Source organism: Rissa tridactyla, chromosome Z (genome assembly GCF_028500815.1).
Source record: "Rissa tridactyla isolate bRisTri1 chromosome Z, bRisTri1.patW.cur.20221130, whole genome shotgun sequence".
NCBI classification, from domain to species: Eukaryota; Metazoa; Chordata; class Aves; order Charadriiformes; family Laridae; genus Rissa; species Rissa tridactyla.
The window spans coordinates 35,634,160-35,649,063 of NC_071497.1; the positions used below are offsets into that span (position 1 = coordinate 35,634,160).

A 14,904-nucleotide genomic window follows, 5' to 3' on the forward strand; every position below is an offset into this window, starting at 1 on the left:
TTAGTGAAAATAGTTCTCTTCATATTCATTTTTCCTTGTGACAAAGATTATAAAGAAACATCCTTCAGCAATTGTTACAAAAACATCATAAGTAGGCAGTGCTTGCATTCTGTTGGCATTTATAGCCTAAGTATTAAAAATGTGAAACAAGATGAAGTGGAACAGCAAAATACCCCCAGCCCACCCCCCAAAACTACATAATGAATTCCCTATAAGTTAGGGATGAATATATGTTTTTTTTTTTACCTTCAGCCATTTATCAACACACTTAGCATGGAATTCATGGTTACAGGGTAAGACTCTAAGTAGCTGCCTTGACTCAAAATCACACATGCACACCACACACCTAAAAAAGACAACAAAGTTCAAATGTATCTGCTATGTTAAAACAACAAATACATATTCCATACAAAACTTTACAGGTATGACTGCCAACATGATAGCTCTTGTACTCCTTGGGTAGCTAAAATTATCTATATCTGTCGTTGAATATGTACAGTGTGACGACCTAAACCAATAACTGCTTTTTTGGTTTTTTTTTCTGCACTTTCAAATCACAAAGCAAGTGCTCTTGCTCACAGGATTTCACAGACCAAACCAATAGAACAGGTGTTTAATCAAAATTCAAAATGGTGGAGATAATGATCTATAAGTTCACTCCCTAGTGATACCAGGAAGTCACAATGAGGGGCACTAAAACTGGAATATCAGAGAAAAATCCTTACACTGAAGTTCAAACATTAGACAGCATTTGGTACTAATTCACTTTAACTACCTTCATACCTATACTGCCCTTTCCACTCGGTTATGCAGATCTTTCAAACACAGTAAGTTAATGGGTTTTAAAAATAAGATGCACTCTGAAACCACTGACCAAGCTCTATCAGAAGCACTTGAAACTTCAGCACTTGAAGCTATTTTAACAAAGGCTACATTCCAAGCTGACAATGTCACTTTAATATCTTGTATGGTGAACAGAACCTAGAATACTTTTTCATTTTAATTTTTTAAATGCTGAGGACCTGAATTGAAATATAGCTAAATGAGTGAGACTGGATAAAATTTTTAAAGGATAAATAGTATTTGATCCAGAAAGCAGTCCAAGAAAAAAAATTAAATAAAACTCTTTACTGACATCACTGCTTTTAAAGCCCTTCTGGCCTAGCTAAGGCCGCAAGTTAAGGAAATGAAGATACAGCCACCTAAATTACGGACCTTTGAAAGAGACCAATGCACTTACAATGTCTGTTCTGACTGGTGGTTGTTTGGATTGAATCTGTAGGATGGAAGCTGTTCAATGTCCGCCTTTGTCAGTCCTCGTGGCTTGGCTTCTCCCAGACGTTCTGCCAAATTCAGCAGTGCCTGCAAAACATGGTAACTAGACATTTAAAAAGTCACTGCTCAAACAGACTCTGGTTCCACTAGAAGTGGGGCTGCCATTACACCTTACTACCCCAGCTGGTAGCAGAGAGCACCCTTCTATTAAGAAATGTTTAGAACTTTAGTTCTCCCCTACAATAGAAGCCCCATGGAAAGTCGTTTCAGAATTCAACCATCTTTCTGGTTATGTAAGATGTTCGCTTTGGGATTTCAAAATCTCCAGGACCCAGCTTCCAATTAGTCCTGTGGCTGCATGTGCAGTTTGGTAAGTATTTTGCTTCTGACAGATCCCCTCACCCTGATATGAAATTAATAGTGCTGGTAACCAGAAAAAATAGTCAACAAATTTGCTTGCTAAGAATACATGAGTCTGGTCTTGCAAGAGAAACCAAGAATTTAATGGGACAGGTTCTGATTCCCACTCCACATCTTCGTGTAGCTGAACTGAAATATGGAGATTTTATCCTGAATCTGGAAAACAAATACATATCACCAAACTTTAAGCATTTTTTTTTTTTTGCTCAATTTTATGTTCATTTTCTATAAGCCAAGCATTGCAACTAAAAGCCTCTTGTGTAAATAATTTGCACTCACCATGTATGTAACTTGCATTCCTTCACAAGGAATGCTAGGAAAAATATCACTATAAATGTGATGGAGAACCGGGGCATAGAAAAGTTAAAAGACTTGGTGAAAGCTGTGAATTGTACTGATCACAAAGAGGTTTCTAATACTATCAAACCTAGGGCCCAAATTCTTAGAAGTAAGAAGATGCTTTCCTGAACTAGCACAGAAGTTATTACAGAAGTGCTCATTGTGAAACTGAAAATGTGCAACTACACAGAGCTCTTCAGGGGTCCACAGGCAAAGAGATGCAAAAGTAAGCATTGATGACAACTGAAGAGGAATCAAATGGAATACAATAGTCTCAGAACCAGCAAAGACACAACAGGTGGGACTGCCCAAAAATTATCTAGGACATTAAAGAGGGTTCTACATCTATAGATGTGAATTACTGTACCCTCCTGAAGCCAAGAAGAAAAGGCAGTAAGGCAGTTTTATAAACATTATGTTTAGATTAATTAATCCTATGACATTACTACTATTCTGTATTAACACTATTCTGCAAAGTTATGCACATAAAACCAGTAACTAATAACTTTTGAAAATGCTTCACTTCTGTTTGATATTTAAAATGAATTAAAATTGAAAAGGAGAACAGTAGCATGTAGAACAGAAAAGCTGAAAAATTTAATCACTACTAGACCGGAAGGGTGGATTCTGGGAAAGAGAGCAACAGACAAAAAGTAAAGCTAAGCACTTCTAATATTAAGTATTGCAAAAAAATCTGAAAGGATGGTTCCTAGATTCTGTGTTCACAGTCATAACATTTATTTGAAAGGCAAAAGTAGAATTAAAAGTAAAATATAATAATATTTTATGTATTGCTTGAGCTAACGTCTCTTCTTTAAAGGTAGTTGTAGTTCGCACACCAACCTCATAGTTTTCTACCTCGCCATCTTCCACATCCAACTCAAAGCTGAAAGCTGGTCCAACTGCAGGTGGCACTGGAAGCATTGATCTACCATGAGAGCAAACAATGATAAGGTTCAGCATCTTGCTGAAGAAAAGCACAGAAACATCTGGCAGAGGTAAAGTTACCTTATTGATCCCTCTCAAATCAACAAGTTCTCAGAACCGGTAAAAATCTTAAGTTTGAAGTCAAGAGTAGACTTTTGAAGTGAAAGAGTCAAAGGAGAAAGCTAGTTCTGCCACTTACTGTTACTGGTAGTGCTGCCTTTTTAATAGCATGCATGTCTCGACTGATATTTCCAACCAGGCTCAGCATTATTACAAAAACTAATCTCTTGATCATCACAGATTATGGAGAGCTAAAACTGACAATGAATTGACGTTCTGGTTTTAAATATGTTTTATTTCTTTAAGTGGATAAAATATCAACAAAGAAAATGTGAACCCTAAGTTCATTTCACTCTCCTATACAAAAACCTTGAAACTTGTGTAAGCCTAAAACACACAATGAAGATAAATAGGATATGCTAGTGGACCAACTTCCATACTGAAGGCAAGCACAAACTCACTTCATCACATACTATGAAGTTGGTTAAAGCACAATCTCTTCAGATAGACAGGCAAGAGAGAGATGTTTTTCTGTTTTTATATTCAACAAGTGCTTTTACTCACCAAGATAGTACTATGGGTGAAAACTTAATGCGCAGGCATAGAAATACAAATTCACAGCACTAAAATATACTAAAATCCCACTGAAGTCATCAGGAACTACTGTGCCACATCCTGTCCTCAACGGACAAGCAAGAAACTATGACATTATTCTCAGATTGTAAGATGCAAAGCTGAACAACTTCACTGGATTTGATTTCTGGTGCCATTTTCATGCCATGTCTGAAACTATATACAGAGAAACTACAGATCTGGTGCTGTTGGATTATTTCCTTGTCAATGTCACTTTTGCACCAGAAAATAATCTCTGTTTTCCAAACACTTCATACTTATTTCCAAAACAGTACATAGACAAGTAATAAATCTCATGTCGTATGCCAAACTCCTCCACAGAGAGTCTACCATAACACAGTACAGATAACTCCTAAATGTTAATTGTCCCACTTCTTTTCCAGAAACAGCTAATCAGAGGCAGAACAGAAATTCAACAGCTGTAACAGATTAGCAGTTCAGCCAACAAAGAATAGACGTCACAGAAAGCTCCCACCCTTGTGTTTTATAATTAAGAACCAAATGAATTTATTCCATAAGCGAAGACTCCAGTGTAACCATGCCTCTGTATGTTACACTCTGTATGCTGAAGATTTTATGAAAGAGTTCAGAAACAAGATGCTACTGTGCCTCACAAAACCCTACGAAACTACATTGGACAAAATTGTTCACTTAATATTCTTCCTTGCTCAAGGAAGTATGTTATTCAAAATAGGCTGAAAATTTTACACAGAAACAGAAGTTTTCCTCCTCTCTGGGGGAGCTGAACTATGCCTGTTCTCCAGTAGAGTCAAACCATAAAAAGTGCCAAGACTCTTGTTGCAAGTCACATGACTTCTTAATAGCCTACATGGAAGCAAATGTACTTTGAACTTACAGCACATAAGGTAATAGGCTGGGGTGGTAAGGGTGTGGTGGTATTGGCTGCTGTGACCGGTATCTGCTGCGGCCTGTGAGTCTTCGAGGCATAAAAGGTGGGTAAGGCTGCAAGAAAGAACAAAATAAGCTTCAACTGAAACTTGCGGAACTGGAACTTGTGTCCAGTTCTGGGGCCCCCAGCACAAGACAGACATGGACATACTGAAGAGAGTCCAATGAAGGCCTGCTAAGATGGGACTGGAGCATCTCACATATGAGGAAAGGCTGAGAGAGCTGTGACTGTTCAGCCTGGAGAAGAGAAGGCTCGGGGGGATCTTATCAATGTATATAAATACCTGAAGGGAGGGTGCAAAGAAGACGGAGCCAGGCTCTTTTCAGTGGTGCCCAGTGACAGGACCAGAGGCAATGGGCACAAACTGAAACACAGGAGGCTCCGTCTGAACATCAGGAAACACTTCTTTACCATGAGGGTGACTGAGCACTGGCACAAGTTGCCCAGAGAGGTGGTGGAGTCTTGCTCCTTGGAGACATTCAAAAGCTGACTGGACACGGTTCTGGCCAACCAGCTTTAGGTGGCCCTGCTTGAGCAGGGGGGTTGGACCAGATGACCTCCTTTCCAACCTTATTCAGTCTGTGATTCAGCATTTTGCCTTCTTTATCGTGAAATAAAATGAAATCTCAAGATTGAAATGCACTTTCACTAAAGCATTATTAAAAAAATCTATCCTCCACTCAAATCCAAAAGAACCGCAGCCTCAGTTTGAACTGATTACCAGTGACAACACACAATCATACCATTCCATGTGAAAAAAATGGTAAAACACAACAGAAGTCCTTGAAAGCTTTGGGTGCTTTGCCTACATGCAGGCTGGTTTGGGAAACAGGATGTGAACTGCTGAATCTCTTGTAAATATAAAAGTTTTCATTATAATTGTTCAAAATTCCTTGCATTACCTACTACAATGGGGACATATATGGTAAAAAATTTCCACTTAAAGGCAAACTATATTTTTCCAGAAATATTCAAAGTACTAGATCTTTTTTAGCAATTTTTAAGCCTGAATTTCAGGTACCACTACTGAATTCATATTCAGACTTCTTTTTTCTTAAACAAAGAACACTCAAAGTCTTTACTAATGTGTTTTTCTTCCTTCATGTTTGAAATCTAAGACAATGCAAAAGCCCAACACCACCAATGACTAACCTAAAACCCCCTAACTTTACAATGGAAACATTATTAATAAGTAGCAATGGTCATATGTAAAATTTACATATGAATGCAAACACAATGCAAAAGCGCCAGGGTCTTTTTCTTGAAAGTAAGATCTCAAACTAGACATAGCAAATATTAATTTTACTGCTTTGTGAATTCTGTAATCCAAAAATATAATTAGAAACAGTTGTGTTCACTGAATGAAAGAGAATCAGAAATGCAGCCATTCCATCATAATTTGAATATAAATAAAAATTTATGAAGATTTAGGATTGCTTTGTAGAAGACCATATGATTACTTATAATATACCTATCTTCTACTCCTCAGCGATATACAACCCTGAACTGAAGCATCAGACAGCACAAATGCTAGATAATCTGCAAGAAATTATATTTTGTTCCTTATCTTCTTTAAAGACTGAACTTGGAAATCAAGAAAGCCTCACCCAAACAAAATGTTTGTGATTAGACTATAATTCACCTAACAGGCATATTGAATAAAATACAAGCAGTTTATGGAAGTTTTTAAGCGTCTTTGTCTTGAGTGAGTCCTTGTGACTGGAAACTTCATTGAAAATCTGTACACCTTTAGTTTAACAATGGGCTAAATTTTATTTTTTTTTTAAATAGTGGAGACATTTAACCTTTATAAAAACTTTAGCAAGCATTTAACTGGGTTGTGTGATTTCAAGGAAACTAATGAAAGAGAAGTTATCTGTACATTCTGTAGTCACAGGGCCTCAAATCTCGTTCTTGTTTAAAATTTTAAATAACGGTATGCCTCTAAAACCATCTATCGATGCACAAGTCAAGCATTTAAAAAATTCAAACCCTATGCTTGACTTCCAGTTATTTCTTCAAGGATTACACAGGCAAGAGGTGTTTGTTTTTTTAAAAAAAAAACCACAACGACCACCCCCACGAAACAACAACAACAAAATCTCATAACTAATATAATTGCAGATTGAAGCACACCATATAAGTCCTAAAGGTAGCACAGATACTGGGCACACCATACACACACAGACAAAATTCAGCACAGACTTTATCATGCAGCAGGTTTAATTTTTTTTTGTGCTGCTGCAGTTGAACTGCTGGCAGATCCCCAGAAAGCTGGCTTAAAGCAAGCTTGGCTGTCTGTATAACATGGTGCAGTCTAAATGATGGAAGCACTATATACAACTGCTTGCCTGCAAACTGCAAACACTCTGGAGAAGAACTAATTTTAAAGCTTTCTAGCTTTCCTGACTTGTGGAAACTCAACGTATGATGAAGAATTAGCTAGAAGTGACAGTAGCTTTTCTAAACTGTACTGATTAATTTCTGGAGTAGAAGTCCTGGACTGTGTGGCAACACGGCATGTTTTCTAAGTAACTGCTACGACACTCTGCAGATAATGTTATCAGGAATTATTTGTTGGTGTCATTAAGGTACTGTTAAGTTGATTAAAACAAGCTTAAGGAAAATACTGTGGTATGCAGCTATAGACAATAGTGGAATACAACTGCAAGCAGTGTCACTGTTCAACAGAATGTACTACACAATAAAGATCAAGAAAGTTAATGCAGCATAAAGGAGAATGTAGCACAGAAAACAATACTTACTACACCAAATGACACCTCCTGGTGTAAAGGATCGTGGGTTAAGAATTGGAGAGGAGCTGAGGGAGGCAGTGTTGGTGGATGGGCTGAGGGAGAGTATGTAAAACCTCCTACAGGAAGATGTTCTCCAAGCAGTTCTACTTCATTTTCTATCCTTTGAAGTGGCTTTAAAAAAAAAAAAAAAAAAGAGAGAGAGATAGGCTTTTTTGCAGTAATAAAGATGCCATTTTTCCCCAATAAAAAACTGCAATCCCAGCTGTATATTCTGAGCTGATGTGGTCAATTTTATAGGGTAAAAAAAAAATAATTACAGGTATAATTGTACTCAGTTTCACACAGTAACTCTGTAAACAATTCCTGAGCCATTAACACTACCAAAAAGCAAAGACAACACTACGCATTTGATATAAATTCACCTTTTCCAGCTAGCCATGCTTATAGACAGGAATTTATGCGATCTAGCAAATATAGGAGTGGCTGTAATTTCCTGTGTCTTGCATTTTTCAGGACAAATATTTGCTCTCCTTCTTGCCAGGCTGCTCTCACTGTACAACTATGCGAGAGAAAAAAATAAACAACCATAGACAAGAACTGAAATTGTGCCAGAATATCTGAAAAGTGGAGAGGAAACATGGCGATTCCAGCAGATTAAACTGATAATGATATTCAGTGATCAAGCAGATGCTTTCCTAGGAGGGTCATGCAAGCAGTCCTACCAAGAACACGCAGTCCAGAGGTTTCAGAAGCATGAGATTCCAGTTCAGTATTGTAATCTAGTCAACTGTAGTACGTCAGTCAGGCCCAAAAGTGCTCAAGAAATAACCAGGAATTGCCATTGTTTGATTAACGCACTTTTCTGTTCCTGACACAGAATTCCACCATTTCTAGAAATTCAGCTAAGAACAAAAGGAATATTCTGTTTCCCTGTTATGCAGAGACAAATTTAAACACAAGGTATTGTCAAATCACTAACATATAACCTTCTTGCCAGAGCTGAAAGTCAACAGGCAAGCCTAATCAATAACTTAAGTAAGCAACTCAAGCTAAAATCCAAGCCCATACATTTTCTAAAGGAAAGTCCCATAAAGATTACCACTGAAAACCATATTTTCCCAGCTGTTCTCCTACCATCATAATAAAGTGATTGCAACCCTGTCCACACCTGAGACATGGCACGGAGAAGGCTCAGCAGTGTTTGTAAGTATTAAGGAAGCTGCTCTCTATTTCTACATTAGTGAAATACTAGCATCTTCTAGTCAGAGGGGCAAATAAATGGACATGAATATACAGATAATCCCACAGCAAGAGCTGTAGGACAGATATGAAAAACTAATTTTCCCCAAAATCCAAAACAGGGTCACGTTTTCCCATGTTTGCATAGTTCCTATCACTAAGCCAAGCCTACTTAAGCAGAAGGCTTTCGTTCGTATAGTGAATAACTTCCGTAAGTGAAAAAAAAAGAAAAAGGGGAAAGGAAGACTGTGGACTCCTGAATATGTCTTAGACAACATAAGATCATTATCTAAGGAAAAGTACTGGTCATTTAAAAATTAACTGAGAAGTCATACAAAAGAAACATGTAATGAAAGTAATATTCTTTGCTTTCTTCTCTCTATGCTAAGCTTTTCTCCGAGATCTCTACAGCACTACACAACCTCCTCTGGATTCTCTTCTGCTTCCTGGGAAAGAAATACCTGAAGGAATAGTTGGTGAAGCAAATACACATCTTTTTGTCAGAAGTAAAGGCCTACGGAGAAACAGCAGACAACAGCTGATAAAATCTGAAGAGAAACACGGTGAACTTTAAAATTACATTTTCATGTTCACAGTAAGTGGCTACAGACTTCCTAAGGAAGCATAAGTGCAAAAACCTATTACTTTAAACAAGATCCTTCCGTTTCCTCAGTCAGGTATCAGCACTATTTTCCCATCCAGCCCCACCAATTCTATGCAGAGGGGAGTAAGAAGCATTACTTACCGACCGCGACTGCTGTGCTTGGAAAGGAACAAATTGTCCTGGAGGTGGCAAGTGAGGAGGATGGTGAGTAGAGATATGAGGAGGATGCAAAAGGAATGGGTCACTAGAAATGAGGGGTGGAAATGCAGCATATGGTACTGGTAGGTGCTGGACTGAGCACGCCTGAAGCATCTGAAAGAAAATGAAAACAGCATATTTTTGCCTCTACCACAAACAATCCCTATTAAACATTCTATATTTGTTATGGAAAGATACCATTACAACAAAGCAGTTCTCTTGCCTCCTTGGAAAAACCTCCCGAACACAATAATAACTCATTCAAATACACAAGGAACAGTGATTAGTACAAAACAGGCTCTAGAAGTACCATAGTGTGACATCTACTAGGTGCAAAGTAGCTCTCACTTCTCCTGTGGTCAGTGGGAGTTACGGTTTTCAATACTCCAGCATTAGACAGACTCCTAAGTTACAAACAGACACATTTATCCTAGTTGATTTTATTTTCCCCACATATTATCTTCAAAACAACATACCAAAGCAACGGCCTTGCAACCATTTTAAGCTCTAGATGGAGCTGAGGGACTCCCAGCTCTCAGACTGTGCCTTAAAACCTCTGTTCCCTCATATATTAAGAATAATTCATAAACTCTGCTCAGTTCTGCACTTTGAGGGGAGCCTCATGCTCTGAAGGTGGCTCCCGAAGTGACAGCTACTGTGGGAAATAGCCCATTTTCTCTCCTCTTTGAAATTCCTCATACAAAAGCAACTTTGGCACTAAAGTGTGAACAGTGAAGTGATGAAGGCACTGCAGAGGAGCAGGGATGTACTTTGTGGAAGTGTTCAGTTTTACTTCTAACTGTAGATATGGAGGAACAAGAAAATGGACATTCTCTTTTTCTTGCTCTTTAATCCATCATCAGAACATTGGATGGATGTAACATCGAACATGTTACATTTTTGACAATTAAAAGAGCAATTAATAAGATACCTGTTATCAAACCTTATGAAGAAAGATGATCCAGTTCTGAGCTCTCACTTTTTTTTTTCCTATTTAGTCATGTCACACAACATATACTGTACATAAGGACCAGAATAGGATAAAATGCTAGAGATCTAGTTTAACATCAGATTACAGTAGTGGAGGTGGAACTATCACCTCAATTTACTGTGATCATGACCAAACATAAATCTTTACATACACTGAACAGTAGCAGATTAATTTGATCTGACTACTGTTTTTTCTTAAATACTGACTATTCTTCACCCTCAGCTACTACATCATTTTTCTAAAAATGAAATACAACAAGCAAGTGCCACTATTGTTAAGATACATTTTTAATGGTATTTTATTAAATAGAAAACTGTTTTCTGAAATAGCTGAAGATAAATTTGCAGGTAGAACATCACACAGTGTTCTTTAAAATAGGAGATACTCTGGGAAACACATTAGAAAAGGTTTCATCTGAAGATTCTGTATGGTAAAGATTACCATAGATCCAATATGTGTTTGGAACAATCTGTGCTCTGCTCGTGCCACTTTTTAAGTTAGAACAAATGAGGCTGCATTATCTTTCAAGCGGAAAGAAACAAAAACTACCTGATCATTAATTCAGGCTTTTGGAAAACAACTGTTGTTTGAACACATGCTTCCAAGAAGTTTAAAACTGGTAAAGGTATTTCATAAATGACATTTGTTTATTTTATAGTTGCATATGCAGTGAGAGAGACAAATATTGTGACAGTAACAAGGGATACTGGGAGGTTCACAGATGAAGCTGGTGAGCAAGCTGACATGCTGGAGGACATTGCTACCTTTCAGATGTAATTTCATAGGCTGGAGAAACTGGCTGACAGGAACCATGTGAAGTTCAACACAGGCAAATGCGAAGTCTGGCACTGGGAGATAACAACTCCATGGAGCAGAACGTTTTGAGATTGACTGGTTGGTGAGCAGATTTGCAGAAAAAAAAGGTAGGTTCTGGTGTACATGTCAAATAGGAGTACACAAGAGACACAGTGTACACCTGCAGTCAAAAAGGCATCGTGCATGCTGGGCTGCATTGCTAAGAACGTAACTAGTGGGTCCAGTGAAGTGATTCTGCCCCTTTATTTGGAAGTTGTGAAACTGCATCTGAAGTCCTGTGTCCAGTTTTGGCCTGCCCAGTGCCAAAGAAAGACACTGACATACTGAAATCAGTCCACTAAAAGACAGCATGATGACCAGGAGCTCGGAGCACACTGCATAAAAGAGGCTGCAGAATTTGATTTGTTCTGCCTTAAAAAGAGAAAACTACGCAAAGACCTCACCACTGTTTTTAGCTACTTCATGAGAATGGACAGGTAGGTAGAACCTGATTCTTCCTTGAAGAGCAAAGAGAAAGGACAAGGACCAACGGGACCAAGTTGCAGCAATGAAAATTCAATCAGATACACGGAAGAAATTCTTCACCACAAGGGCAGTCAAATAGTGGAGCAGAGGCTTAGAGGGGTTGTGAAATCTTGGTACTGCTTTTAGGAGGTGACCACCAGATGACCTCCAGAGCCCCCTCATAACTTACATTATTCCACAGTTCTGTGACAAATTAGAAGAAAGCATAAAGTCTGCTTGCTGATGTTACATAAACTCAATCTTAATTCTTTATATTCTCTTGTACTGCATCCATTCCCTGGACACACCTGATTGACTGTTGTACGTTCAATTCAAACAATCTGGTTAGAGCTTTACTCCCGTATATATTTAAAGGACAGCTGCATTGTTGAATTATAAAACATTTTATGAATTGCACAGATAATATACCTGTTTAAAGCAGAGGGTAAGATTATTAGCATCTGTTGCTTGGCTTTCCCTAAGCCCCAATATAGTTTTAGTTTTTCCTCTGTTGTTGTTTCGTAGGACATGTTGCTTTCTTGCCTTGCTGAATTTACTATGCAAGTATCGTTCTTGTCTCTGGGTACTCAGTCTGAGATTGCTTTGCTCCACTAACACCACGACTAAATAAAAGAAAAAAGTTGTCTCTCATCCTGCCTCAGGTATACACACTGACTCAAGTAACAGATTTTCAGCAATCTGAAAGGTAAGGGGAAATATTCCACAATGGCCAGCTGTATGCTGCAGGCCTTGTTGTCTCTCACAGGGATAAATGGCACCTGGACAAGATGAATGCAAATTACCCTCACTCTTCAATGAGCCACTTAAAGAAATAGGTGGTCACATCAAGCAGTTTGTTTCAGTGTCATAGGCTTGTTCAGGCCCTCAGGTCACAGCATGTGCAACAGGGAAAGTTGTTACACACTGCTGGCAAATGCATAGCTGGCAGAGACCAATGTTTATACCAATATTATAAACAATTACTGGACACTATAAGTAGTATTTATGTATGATATTACAGATTTATACTAGAAAAACGGGAAGAAAAAAAGGTGTGACTCTTCCAGCAGGTTCTGCAACCTTCATTTGTACTGCTGAAACTTCTCAGGGTACATTTCTTCAGCTCTGGTGCCTGTTAGAACCTAATGATTAAATTTGAACAGAATGGTAGCATCAGAATGTTATGACCTGGAAAGTGGTATCTCTGAGCTCATAAATAATTTCTGAGAAACCAGTTCAAATTCTTTCAAATTTAAAGCCAGCAAATTAGCCAGTCAAGGCATTTTATTTTAATCCCAGAAAATGATAGAGAGACATCGTTATTAAAAGATATTTTGATTCATCTTATGAAAGCATTTTGAGACAGAAGAGTCTTCTCAGCTTTTAGTAATCTTTCAGGATCTTATTACTTCTCTGAAGAAACCTGACTTTGGAATATCAGACCTTTTTGTATATAACCAATCTCTTAACAAAGTCTCTACTAAGATTTTTTTTCCTAGGTGAGCTGCCTAATAAAAGCATTAGAAACCTTCCTCTTACTATCTGAAAATACGCAAAATAACTGCTGATAAGAAGTGAGTTAATAAACTAGCATTTAGTTTTAATTAAAAACCACCAGGACTCTAAACTATAAACAGTAATACTCTATTAGGTAAGTGCTATATGCTTACCAGCTCTAAGGCCTACATTGCTATGCTACTGCAATTAACCATAGGGAGAAAATAATGGCTATTTCCAACAAAACTAAAGCCACAGAGACACTGAAGCTCCAAGTTCCTGTGTCTAAGATTGACGCTGGTGTAATTACAGAGACTCACTTACTGGGGGAGGCACACTGCAAACTGGAAGATGCTGCCCACTGAAAACCACTGAGCACCCTGGGACCTGCGGCGTGCTGCAGGCTGGGATGTGCTGGCCTGTGCAGAGTGGTATCCCATGCGGAGCCACCGTTGTCACTGTGTATGAGACAGGAACTGTGCCCTGATGGATCTGTAGCAAAAGGAAAAAAAAAATATTTAATAACTTACTGTGAACTCTTAACAGTGTTGTACAGCACAATGAGTAAGATAACAAGCTCTTACCTACATGTCAGAAAAAAAACATATTCACAATTAAGGTGTAAAAGGAGGCACATGCTTTTAATTCCTGTTCGTTAAAATATTCTTCTCAATGGAATATTACTTATTGATCAGTGTTTTTTTGGAAAGGCCAAGAGGGATCTCTCAGCTTAACATGTTAAAACTTCAAAGGCACCTTAGAGTCATTCAGAAGCCTCTCAGACTCTATTAAGCCTGCCCCTCCACATACTAAGTTTATTCCTTACAAAGTAAGAAGGCAATAACTCCCACATAAAAGCTAATCTACGAGTAGCTAAAGAATCTTCTCAACCATGAAAGGACTGATTTAATAATAATTTGGACTTGTATCTTTAAAGAACAAGAAAATTGTATCAATTTTCTTTCTTCGAAAGAGACCAGTCTCTTGATTCACTCTCAGATCAACACTCAAGCTAAGTCTCATAACCTAAATGTAACAGAACAGCTAACCTGCAAGCTGAAAAGGAAAAGTAAACATAACTATGAGGTAGCAGACCCTAAGTATCTACATTTATACTAGGAAACAGGCCCACTTAACCCAGTTTTCTAGCTAGCAATATTCCCTAGAATTTAATCATCAAACTAAGATTCAAAGGTATTCTGGACTTACAAATTTTGTTTTTAAAAACAATAAACAAGAAATCTCTGATGCTCTAATAAAACTGCTCCCATGTCAGGGAGCACAGATTAATAAAAAGTAATTATTTCAAGGAATCTTCCTCTTCCTTCATGATCTCCTAAGATGGAACCTGCTTGCTTAAAATGGAACAAGTAAAAACAGCTCATTAGGAAGGTGAGAATGAATAACAGCAGCTAAGGTTATGTGAACAGGACAACTTCTTTTACAGGTCCTCAATTAATGAATTCTATACCAATTGCTGTTGCAGAGAGGAGTTATTTACTTTCAGGACTGACCACGTATCTCATTTTTTTGTGTCATTTAAGGAGCAGTTGATTAGGCTTGGATGGCTAATTTGGTTATGCAACAATACTATCATGAGTTGTGCTGTCATGTAGGCAACTAATTACAGGCACTGTGAATTCTACTTCTAAATAATGTATTTTAACTATTTAAAGACTTCTAAGCTAAGGAGAGGTATTTCATATGAAACAGAATACATTCTTGATTATCATAT

The 14,904-nt window shown here is 37.9% G+C and overlaps 1 protein-coding gene across 4 annotated transcripts in view; it reads right to left on the reverse strand.

Moving 5' to 3' along the window:
- The window catches only part of RNF38 (ring finger protein 38), a 116,586-nt gene that overhangs the window by 11,207 nt on the left and 90,475 nt on the right, over positions 1 to 14,904 (reverse strand). For all 4 annotated transcript variants that reach the window (XM_054184809.1, XM_054184812.1, XM_054184810.1 and 1 more), the window contains 7 exons: positions 13,494 to 13,661; positions 9,305 to 9,475; positions 7,330 to 7,491; positions 4,511 to 4,617; positions 2,878 to 2,962; positions 1,241 to 1,362; positions 247 to 346 (listed from right to left, as the gene is read on the reverse strand). In XM_054184809.1, the coding sequence (XP_054040784.1) occupies positions 247 to 346; positions 1,241 to 1,362; positions 2,878 to 2,962; positions 4,511 to 4,617; positions 7,330 to 7,491; positions 9,305 to 9,475; positions 13,494 to 13,661 (915 nt within the window). The remainder of the gene's footprint in view (positions 1 to 246; positions 347 to 1,240; positions 1,363 to 2,877; positions 2,963 to 4,510; positions 4,618 to 7,329; positions 7,492 to 9,304; positions 9,476 to 13,493; positions 13,662 to 14,904) is intronic.